The sequence below is a fragment of the Hypanus sabinus genome, chromosome 12 (assembly GCF_030144855.1).
Source record: "Hypanus sabinus isolate sHypSab1 chromosome 12, sHypSab1.hap1, whole genome shotgun sequence".
Lineage (NCBI taxonomy): Eukaryota > Metazoa > Chordata > Chondrichthyes > Myliobatiformes > Dasyatidae > Hypanus > Hypanus sabinus.
The window spans coordinates 106,687,354-106,699,291 of NC_082717.1; the positions used below are offsets into that span (position 1 = coordinate 106,687,354).

The 11,938-nt window shown below is 43.9% G+C and overlaps 1 protein-coding gene across 1 annotated transcript; it reads left to right on the forward strand.

Moving 5' to 3' along the window:
* Positions 1-9,206: 9,206 nt before the first annotated feature.
* On the forward strand, positions 9,207-9,569 carry LOC132402420 (late histone H2B.L4-like; the record flags this gene model as incomplete). Its single annotated transcript, XM_059985277.1, has 1 exon — positions 9,207-9,569. A coding segment is annotated over one exon (363 nt), but the record flags the coding sequence as incomplete, so codon positions are not given.
* Between the last annotated feature and the right edge of the window lie 2,369 nt (positions 9,570-11,938).

Consider the following 11,938-nt stretch of genomic DNA (forward strand, 5'->3'; position numbering starts at 1 on the left):
GAGGTGGGGGTGGGTGTATGCAGTGTACAGAGATGGGAAGAGTGAGAGAGGAGGAAGAAGGGGACATTCCAGAGACAGTGGGATGAGATCGTCCTAGAGATGGGAATGAGAAAAAGGTGTTACACAGATGGGTGTGGGGATTGAGGCATCATAAGACATGGTGGGAAGAGGCGCCCAGATATGGGGGGGGGGGGGGCAGAATTGGAACTGATAATCCCAGAGATTGTTAATTGTGTATAAGCATTGCAGAGACGGGGGAGTAGTGTGTGGTGACAAAGGGGGCATCTCATACTCCATGAGGGGCATCAGAGAGACGGAGAGTGAAAGTGTGTCAAATAGATGGAGTGGTGTCCTGGGTAAGGAGGTTGGAATGAGGAATCACAGAGATGGGTGTGGGAGGTGGGGGAATTCCAGAGTTGGGATTAAGGGTGAGAGGAGGAGGAATGGGGAAGTCCGCTATGAGTATGGAAGAGGTTGCCCCGGAGACAAGGAAGGTGTATGAGAAGCTCCATGCAGGAAATGTCAAGAGTGTTGCAGAGATGAGTGTGGGGATGTGGGGAATGGGTTGGGAGTAAGGGAACTGACAGGGAAGTTGTTGTTCCAGAGATTGGATGGGTGAGGGAGGATATGGGGCATCCAGAAACAGAGTGAGGCTAGAGGAGGGAAGAAAGGTTGTTCCCCACAGAATAGGGGCAGTGGGAGAGGCTAACACAGTGACGGGGGGGGGGGGGTTCAGGAGGGACCCAGAGTCTGGAGAGGGTGAGGACCCAGAGATGGGTGGAGGAGGGAGACTCAGAGGAGGAGATCCTGAGACAAGGAGATGGCGAATGGAGATTAGGAGAACTGGTGACACGTGAGTGGGGAAGGATGTGTCCCAGAAATGGAACGGGAGGTGGGAAGGGGTGACATAGAGACACAGGAGAGAGAAAAGGGGCCATAACGGGAGGGGGAGACAGTGGGTGGAATGGTATGATTCTAATGTGTGAGTGGGGTGTCCCAGAAATGCGGGGGGGGGGGGCTGGAAGACGACAATCCAGAGATGGGGTAGGGGTGGAGGTAAGGGTAAGGGGAGGAGGGGGAACAGGATCACTGTTTTGTTTTGTACTCCAAAACTTTACAACTAATTGAAAAGAAAACATGGAGAGTCCATAATGCATATCATTTTTACTTTAAGCGAGGCATGCATGTATCACATGGTGGCGTGATGACATATGCCATTCATGCTTCATACTTGAATTATTTAAACAAAGAATGCTTAATCAAACAATATACATACAAAATTACTCAAATATTATTGAGCTATTAAATACACTAATAGTGTTCCCCCTCGCACCTCTCGGTTGTACTGACACCCCTCACCCTTCCCCTGTGGTACGCTGCCTTCTCCCTTCCACTTTCATCTTTGGGGTGCCCATACTCCCCAAGTCCCTGGGACACCCACATCTCCTCTTCCTTGCCTCTAGGGTGCCCTCTTTGCATCCAGCCCCTATCATTATGCGCCATGTTATTTGATGTGGGCAATCATGATCTTCCAACCATTTTAATCTGGGAAGTTCAAAACTTTTTGCCTGTCCATTTCTTGGTGTAACTCCTGAATGCCTTTCACTATCTACCATGACATCTTCTTCTGTCAATTTTTTACATCACTGCAAGCTATTTGAACTTCTCCTTCATCAGTACATGCCCAGAAATCCCAGCTGCCATTTTCTGATTGATGATATCTTCTCTGGTCGTATTCTGGTGTTACGAACCCCGTAACTGGGTGTCTTACCAGCAAAGATAGAAGTGTCAGTTGGAGTCTGATGATACTATTTTCAACAGTATTTATTAGTAAAAATATACAAAAATAATATCAATGCAAGTATACAGATAATATACGTCAGCAATACTAAACCTAAAAGTGTGGGTATAATAATAATAATAATAATCAATAAGAAACAAGTTCTATTGTTGTCTAGGGGGATAATGAGTTGTCAGATGGAAATATAAAGTTCAGTTCAGTTCATGCAGGCTGCGGTAGTTGTTGGTCGCGGTGTTTCAATTGTTGGAGAGAGAGAGAGAGAGAGAGAGAGAGAGAGAGAGAAACATGTGAACAGTAATAGCTATTATCTTGCCAATCTTCCTTTATGATTTTTGATCCATCGATGCATTGTTGTTGTGGCCATTCACGTATGACCCCTCCGTCCTTTAGCTAGACCGTTCTTCCGTGGTGGACTCGTCACCCAGGCAAGGGTGGACACACACACAAGCCCCCACCGGTCCCGCTACAAAACACTGTGAGTAAAATTTACCGACCCTTCGTTCGGTGTCCGGTCTCCTACCCTGTCTCGTGGGGGTTCTGATGCTCACCAGCGTTTCTCCTGGTGCATCTTAGGGGTGTTACCCCAGACCTCACTTTTATCCCCACTCACGAGGTCTCAGGTGTCAATCAGGTTGGGATGATGTAACCCATCAAACCAGCCCACTCTGGTTGCCCCCTGAGGGGTTTCAATGAATAGAACAGTACCAAGTAAACAATCCTTCTCCAAAAGACAATATCAGTAAATCAATGTTTTTTGTCAGTAGGAGACATTCCACTTTGTGTATCTCTGAGCTGACTCTCTCTCATTAACTTTCATGAGCTGTTATCAATAACAACAGCCCTGGCAGCTTTCCTTTGTCTCTCTTACTTCCTTGATAACAGCATCAAAATAGTAGTGATTTGCGATTCTCCAAAAGGGGGGGCATGGGCCACTCTGCACCCTTCTGCCCATCAGAGATGCTCATCCTTCGTAACACCGGCTTTTCACAACACTTCCTCATTTGTTATTTTGTCTGACTCCCCTCTTTATCTGGTAAAAACCACCTGTCTCATGTTCAACTCTCAGTCCTGCTCTTTGCTCCCAATACAAATTTCTGATCATTCAGATATCTTACCTATCAATGCCCAAGTGCAAAAGCTCTTCATGTCTCACCTTACCAAAACCTTTGATGTTATCAATGAAAGGTAGCTCGAAGACTTTCTGGACCTTGATGGACTGCTCACAAATAATTCCAAGGAAGAAGACTACTTTTTGCATTCCACTATCTTCAATGAAATTGCACTGCTCTTGTGCGATCTCCAGTTCCATGCTTTTTCTTGCTCTCATCATAATGATTCGTAACAAAATCCTGCACCGCCTTTTTAAACTTCAACCAGCTTGTTGTGTTCTCCACTGTCAGAGCTTCAAATCTGTTTGTCATTGCTATGGTGTATTTTACCTTCTTGTCCAGGTCTCATCTTTCAAGCAAGCCAGGTCTCTGCTAAGTTATATCTGACTTATAGAGTTCAGCTCAATATTGAATGCATCTAAACTAATGGTGTGCGTGTGCGTGTGTGTGTGTGCACACACGCGCACACTTCTTTTGCTACTAGTGCACAAAGGAATTTAAACTGCACACAAAAGTAACACGAGGGAATGAATTGAGACAGCAGAGATGTGGTTTTTGAGGAGGATGCAAAGAATATCATGGACAAAACGAGAATCTAACAAGGATGTCATGAAGAGAGAAAGCACAAAAAGAGAAATAACGTATGAGATCATGAAAAGGCAACTTCATTGGACATGTGATTAGGAAAGAGGAGTTAGAATGCACAGTAATTATGGGAAAGATTGAAGGGAAGAAAGCAAGAGGAAAGCAAAGACAAATGATGATGAAGACAGCAGCCAGAGAACTGGAAATGAAGACCAATGGATTAGAACACAGCACATTACAGGCCCTTCGGCCCACAATGTTGTGTCGACATTGTTCTATTACTCCTCATCCCAGGTAATGTCCTTGCCCTTACCCGACATCAGGGTGAACATGATTCGGGCAGCTGAAGGGAGGAACTGGTGGTAGAAATTCACCATACCCACAAATTCCTGAAGACCTTTGATTGTGTTGGGTCGGGGGAAATGGCAGACCGCGTCTATCTTGGCGGGCAGAGGGGTTGCCCTGTCTTTAGTAATCCTGTGGCCCAGGAAGTCAATGGTGTCAAACCCTGCCTCCCATATAACACCCCCTTAAATTCCTCCATAAACCTGTCTAGTAGTCTCTTAAACTTCACTAGTGTGTCTGCCTCCACTACTGACTCAGGCAGTGCATTCCATGCACCATCCACTCTCTGAGTGAAAAACCTTCCTCTAATATCCCCCTTGAACTTAACTCCCCTTACCTTAAAGCCATGTCCTCTTGCACTGAGCAGTGGCCTTGGGGAAGAGGCGCTGGCTGTCCACTCTGTCTATTCCTCTTAATATCTTGTACACCTCTATCATGTCTCCTCTCATCCTCCTTCTCTCCAAAGAGTAAAGCCCTAGCTCTCTTAATCTCTGATCATAATCCATACTCTCTAAACCAGGCAGCATCCTGGTAAATCTCCTCTGTACCCTTTCCAATGCTTCCACATCCTTCCTATAGTGAGGTGACCAGAAATGGACACAGTATTCCAAGTGTGGCCTAACTAGAGTTTTATAGAGCTGCATCATTACATCGCGTCTCTTAAACTCTATCCCTCGACTTATGAAAGCTAACACCCCATAAGCTTTCTTAACTACTCTATCTACCTGTGAGGCAACTTTCAGTGATCTGTGGACATGTACCCCCAGATCCCTCTGCTCCTCCACACTACCAAGTATCCTGTCATTTACTTTGTACTCTTCCTTGGAGTTTGTCCTTCCAAAGTTTACCACCTCACACTTCTCTGGGTTGAACTCCATCTGCCACTTCTCAGCCCACTTCTGCATCCTATCAATGTCTCTCTGCAAACTTCGACAATCCTCTACACTATCTACAACACCACCAACCTTTGTGTCATCTGCAAACTTGCCAACCTACCCTTCTACCCCCACATCCAGGTCGTTAATAAAAATCACGAAAAGTAGAGGTCCCAGAACAGATCCTTGTGGACACCACTAGTCACAACCCTCCAATCTGAATGTACTCCTTCCACCACGACCCTCTGCCTTCTGCAGGCAAGCCAATTCTGAATCCACCTGGCCAAACTTCCCTGGATCCCATGCCTTCTGACTTTCTGAATAAGCCTACCATGTGGAACCTTGTCAAATCCATGTAGATCACATCCACTGCACTACCCTCATCTATATGCCTGGTCACCTCCTCAAAGAACTCTATCAGGCTTGTTAGGCACAATCTGCCCTTCACAAAGCCATGCTGACTGTCCCTGATCAGACCATGATTCTCTAAATGCCCATAGATCCTATCTCTAAGAATCTTTTCCAACAGCTTTCCCACCTCAGACATAAGGCTCATGGGTCTATAATTACCTGGACTATCCCTACTAACTTTTTTGAACAAGGGGTCAACACTCACCTCCCTCCAATCCTCCAGTACCATTCCCATGGACAACGAGGACATAAAGATCCTAGCCAGAGGTTCGGCAATCTCTTCTCTCGTCTTGTGAAGCAGCCTGGGGAATATTCCGTCAGGCCCCGGGGACTTATCCATCCTAATGTGTTTTAACAACTTCAACACCTCCTTTCCCATAATATCAACATGCTCCAGAACATCAACCTCACTCATATTGTCCTCACCGTCATTAAGTTCCCTCTCATTGGTGAATACCGAAGAGTATTCATTGAGGACCTTGCTCACTTCCACAGCCTCCAGGCACATCTTCCCACTTTTATCTCTAATTGGTCCTAGCTTTATTCCTGTCATCCTTTTGTTCTTCATATAATTGAAGAACGCTTTGGGGTTTTCCTTTACCCTACTCACCAAAGCCTTCTCATGTCCCCTTCTTGCTCTTCTCAGCCCCTTCTTAAGCTCCTTTCTTGCTGCTTTGTAGTCCTCAATAGACCCATCTGATCCTTGCTTCCTAAACCTCATGTATGCTGCCTTCTTCCACCTGATTAGATTTTCCACTTCACTTGTCACCCATGGTTCCTTCACCCTACCATTCTTTATCTTCCTCACCGGAACAAATTTATCCCTAACATCCTACAAAAGACCCTTAAACATCGACCACATGTCCATAGTACATTTTGCTGCAAAAACATCATCCCAATTCACACCGGCAAGTTCTAGCCTTATAGCCTCATAATTTGCCCTTCCCCAATTAAGTTTTCCTGTCCTGTCTGATTCTATCCTTTTCTATGATAATGCTAAAGGCCAGGGAGCTGTGATCACTGTCCCCCAGATGCTCACCCACTGACAGATCTGTGACCTGACCCGGTTTGTTACCTAATACTAGATCTAGTATGGCATTCCCCCCAGTCGGCCTGTCAACATACTGTGACAGGAATCCATCCTGGACACACTTAACAAACTATGCCCCATCTAACCCCTTGGAACTAATCAAGTGCCAATCAATATTAGGGAAGTTAAACTCACCCATGATAACAACCCTGTTATTTTTGCACCTTCCCAAAATCTGCCTCCCAATCTGCTCCTCGGTTTCTCTGCTGCTACCAGGGGGCCTATGGAATACCCCCAGTAGAGTAACTGCTCCCTTCCTGTTCCTGACTTCCACCCATACTGACTCAAAAGAGGATCCTGCTACATCACCCACCCTTTCTGCAGCTGTAATAGTATCCCTGACTAGTAATGCCACATCTCCTCCCCTTTTCCCCCCTCTCTATCCCTTTTAAAGCACTGAAATCCAGGATGTCATTGATCCACTTGACCTGAAACAGGAGTGTGTGGGCCATCGCTGTCAAAGCTCAAACTGGGCATGGCACCTGATAATGATGATCTCTCTCTCTCTCTCTCTCTCTCACGCGCGCACACACACACACACACACACTCACACTCACACTCACACTCACACTCACACTCACACTCACACTCACACTCACACTCACACTCACACTCACACTCACACTCACACTCACACTCACACTCACACTCACACTCACACTCACACTCACACTCACACTCACACACACACACACACACACACACACACACACTCACACACACAGATTTAGTTTCTGTGGCTCTGGAGGCTTTCTTACTCTTGTGGGATAATGTGTTTCCTGAAAAGGGGGAATCACTTTGCCTGTCAGATGAGATTTGTGGGGTTTTTGGGGCCTCTGTCGTGGTAGTTGACTCTGGGACTGCAGGAAGTGGTTCAGACAGCTCTGGACATGTTCCTTCAGGATGTGTTGGCGTCCAAAACAGTGTGGCAAGCTTCTCTGAACAATTTGGATCATGATGTGTGAGTACAGTGTCTGAGGTCACTATTTCCCTTACCTTTTGGAAATCCAGCTCACACTGTTTTGTCCATTGCCATTTCTTATTAATAAACTCAAGGGGTGGTGCATAATAGCCAGGTTTGGCAGGAACCTGTTATAGTAATTGACAAATGCTGAAAAGGAACACAAGTGAGGCATGTCCTTTGGCCTTGGGGCTTCCACCACGTTTCGGGCCGTTGACAGTGCTTCTCCTTATAGATGCTGCCTGGCCTGCTGTGACCCACCAACATTTTGTGTCCAATTATTGCACTGCTCCACAAGAGATAAGTGCCAATTTATGCCTCTTTGTTGTAGTGCAGTAACCAGCTTGAATCACTCAGGGCAGACACTGACCCAAACATTCACAAACCTGCATGTCATATCATATCAAAGAATACTGCACAAGTAATTTCTTAGTTGAAAATGATCTCTAGTCTGGCAGATTAACTGGAACATCACTGTGTCAACCTTAAAATACTGACTCAGTCAAGCAAAACCAGTTCACAAAATGGAAGATCCTGTCATCAGACACACTGTGAGAATATGGGCTCAGTTCAAAAAAATATAACGGTCTCTCTCTCTGGTCCTATTCTACATAATCATCTTTTTCAGCCTTCTGTGCAGGATTTTACATTTCAAGACTGGCACAGAAAGGGCATTAGGTGGACGAAGATCTTTTCATATACAATCACTTAGCAACTTTTGAACAGTCTGTAAAGTTCAACCTACCCAACACTCTTTTCTTCAGATATCTCCAAATTAAGACATCTTATCAACCCTTTAATACCAAACTTTCCTGAGGTACCCAATAAAAACATTGTGGACTTGTTTTATGCACTGGGTAAACGTTTAATATCCACTATTTGAGATATGTTAGCGATTTTGAGGTGAGCCCCTTTGACAAAATTAAAACTGCCTGGGAGCATGAGTTAAATTTTCCTCTTTCTGACAAGGTTTGGGATTCAATTCTCAAGTCAGTTAATTAAACTTCTCTACGTGCTCACCACTGCCTTTTACATTTGTCTAAAACTCATATGTCTAAAACTACTCATATGTCTAAAACTAAATTATTGTGGTTCTATCCTGATTAGTTCCTGTTGCGACAAGTGTAAAGGGGGCAAGACTTCCCTTATTCACATGTCTTGGGCTTGTCCTTGCTTGGAGAAATTCTGGAGAGATGTCTTTTTAATTTTGTACCATATACTTAATTGCTATTTGGAACCTAACCCCCTATATTGCTCTTTTCGGCACTTTGGAAGAAGCTGACACGCATCTGAGTCCGACTAAACGTCGTATATTGTCTTTTGCCTCTCTTTTGGCCAGACATGCAGTCCTTCTTATGATGTTGCCCCACCCACTCATGCTCAATGGCTCAGAGACATTATGTCCTGCTTAGACCTTGAAAAGATTCATTATTCACTTCTTCATTCAGACGTAAAGTTCCAAAAGGTGTGGGGACCTTCTCCTGAATATTTTCATAATTCCCGTTTAGGTAAAGGGTTCATCCCTCCTTTTTTCATTTGCATTTAAATCCCTTCCTTCCAGCTTCTTTCGGTTAAGATTTACATTTTTTTTAACGTGTGAACATATAATAGCTCAGGTAGTAGGCAATGTACCTTTTTATGAGTACAGCTCTGTGGTGATAAAAGATCTGATTAACTTTTCTATATATCGTAAGGTTGGCTTGGAGTTGGGTATTGGGAGGGTGGGGTGGTAACTAACTTTATACAATTCCATTATGGGTGCTTTTCCTTAACTGTTATGAACTGCACATTTGTTTTGCACTGTATAAACCTTTTTTAACTGTTTTCTTTGCATTGAATAAAATGTAAAAAATAGTAATAAAGGGTATGCAGTGCGTTGGTCTGTTCACATTGTCCAATTAAAAGATTAGATGGAAACCTACCAATGAGAACGTTCTTTTCCCGATTCTTTATTAGCATAGGGCGGAGCGTACTGTCTATTTAATCTGCGCTGCGAATTGGCTCCTGTTATTTCAGGGTACGAAGCTGACTGAAAAAATGCCTGACCAGTCGAAAGCTTCCAAGAAAGGCGGCAAGAAAGCCGTGTCCAAAGCGCAAGCCAAGGGCGGCAAGAAGGGAGACTTACTGCATCTACGTCTACAAGGTAATGAAACAAGTTCATCCCGACACCGGCATCTCCTCGAAGGCCATGGGCATTATGAATTCGTTCGTGAACGATATTTTCGAGCGCATCGCGGGCGAGGCTTGCCGCCTGGCTCATTACAACAAGCGTTCGACCATCACCTCTCGGGAGATCCAGACCGCCGTGCGCCTGTTGCTGCCCGGGGAACTGGCCAAGCATGCCGTGTCGGAAGGGACAAAGGCGGTGACCAAGTACACCAGCTCCAAGTGAAGTCGCAGGAAGTGCTGACGGAAACCCAACGGCTCTTTTAAGAGCCACCCACAATTTCCATGGAAGAGTTTTACTAAATTTCGACATTGAATCGCACCAAACTTGTCTTTGAAAGCTTTTCCACTCAAAGGTAATTCTTTTCTTTTTCAATCTTTTTATTAAATTTCATATATAAAAAAACACATAATGAATAGATTACAAATTCAATAAACTTGAGATTACATTAGTAATAGGATAAAAATATCCTATTAAATATCAATCAGCAAAAGGTACATAAATCAATCAAGTCTATATAAATATATATGAAAAAAATAATCATCAAAAAAGAAAAAAAAATTGAAATTATATATGAGAAAAAATATATATTGAAAAAAAATACTAAACTAAACTACCATGGGCAATAATAGCACTTTATAAATATATGAAGGTGTCAAGAAAAGAACTCCGGATAAACAGATATCTAACCCTGTTGTTAAACATACACTACGAATTTGGTTTCAATTTCGCAAATTCTTTAATCTGAAAAACTTTGTTCTGGACAGCCCTATTTTATGTAATTTTTTTTTCAAACCTTCACTGACAGATCAAGCTTTTAGTATATGGAAAAGGAAAGGTATAAAATGTTTTCGTGATCTTTTTTTTGAAGGTACTTTGATGTCTTTTGATCAACTTTCCAACAAATTTGAATTACCTAAATCTAATTTTTTTAGATACTTACAAATCATCAATGGGGACAGGACTGTAGGATTGGAGGGTTGTGGATGTTGCTCCTTTGTTCAGTAAAGGGAGTGGTGATAGCACAGGAAATTACAGACCATTGAGTCTTACCTCAGTGGTTGGTAAGTTGATGCAGAAGATACTGGGAGGCAGGATTTATGAACATTTGGAGAGGTATAATATGATTATGATTAGTCTGCATGACTTTGTAAAGGGCAGGTTGTGCTTTATGAGCCTGATTGAATTTTTTGAGGATGTGACTAAACACATCGATGGAAGAGCAGTAGATGTGGATTTCAGCAAGGCATTTGATAAGGTACCCCATGCAAGGCTTAATGAGAAAGTAAGGAGGCATGGGATCCAAGGGGACATTGCTTTGTGGATCCAGAACTGGCTTGCCTACAGAAGGCAAAGAGTGGCTGTAGATGGGTCGTATTCCGCATGGACATCAGTCACCAGTGGTGTGCTTCAGGGATCTGTTCTGGGACCCTTACTCTTCATGATTTTTATAAATGACCTGGATGAGGAAGTGGAGGAATGGGCTAGTATGTTTCCTGATGACACAAAGGTTGGTGGTGTTGTGGATAGCGTGGAGGACTGTCAGAGGCTATAGTGGAACATTGATAGGATGCATAGCTGGGCTGAGAAGTGGCAGATGGAGTTCAAACCAGGAAAGTGTGAAGTGGTTCATTTTGGTAGGTCAAATATGATGGCAGTATATAGCATTAATGTTAAGACTCTTGGCAGTGTGGAGGATCAGAGGGATCTTGGGGTCCGAGTCCATAGGACACTCAAAGTAGTTGCGCAGGTTGACTTGGTGGTTAAGAAGGCGTATGGTGCATTGGCCATCACCAATTGTGGAATTGAATTTAGGAACCGAGAGCAAATGTTGCAGCTGTATAGGACCCTGGTCAGATCCCATATGGAGTACTGTGGTCAGTTCTGGTCGCCTCACTACAGGAAGAATGTGGAAACCATAGAAAGGGTGCAGAGGAGATTTACAAGGATGTTGCCTGGATTGGGGTGCATGCCTTATGAGCATAGGTTGAGTGAACTCAGCCTTTTCTCCATGGAGTGACGGAGGATGAGATAGAGGTGCATAAGATGATGAGAGACATTGATCATGTGGATAGTCAGAGGCTTTTTCCCAGGGCTGAAATGGTTGCCACAAGAGGACACAGGTTTAAGGTGCTGGGGAGTAAGTTCAGAGGAGATGTCAGGGGTAAGTTTTTTTTTACTCAGTGGTGAGTGTGTGGAATGGGCTGCCGGCAATGGTGGTGGAGGCGGATACGATAGGGTCTTTTAAGAGGCTTTTAGATAGGTACATGGTGCTTAGTAAAATAGAGGGCCTTGGGTAAGCTAAGTAATTTCTAAGGTAGGGACAGATTCAGCATAACTTTGTTGGCTGAAGGGTCTGTATTGTGCTGTAGATTTTCTATGTTTCTATCTTACCACAATTTACAGCTCACTAATGTCTCCTCATTTGGTGAAATGCTTGTAAGTAAATTGCCAATATCAGAAAAGAACCCAACTCAACTCATTAATGTTTATTAACATTTATTGAGCATTCCCTTAATCTTGGCTGCCACCGATAATTTGTGACTTGTCTTTCCCTTTGAATTTCTCTACCCATGAAGAAGAAGAGCACAAAT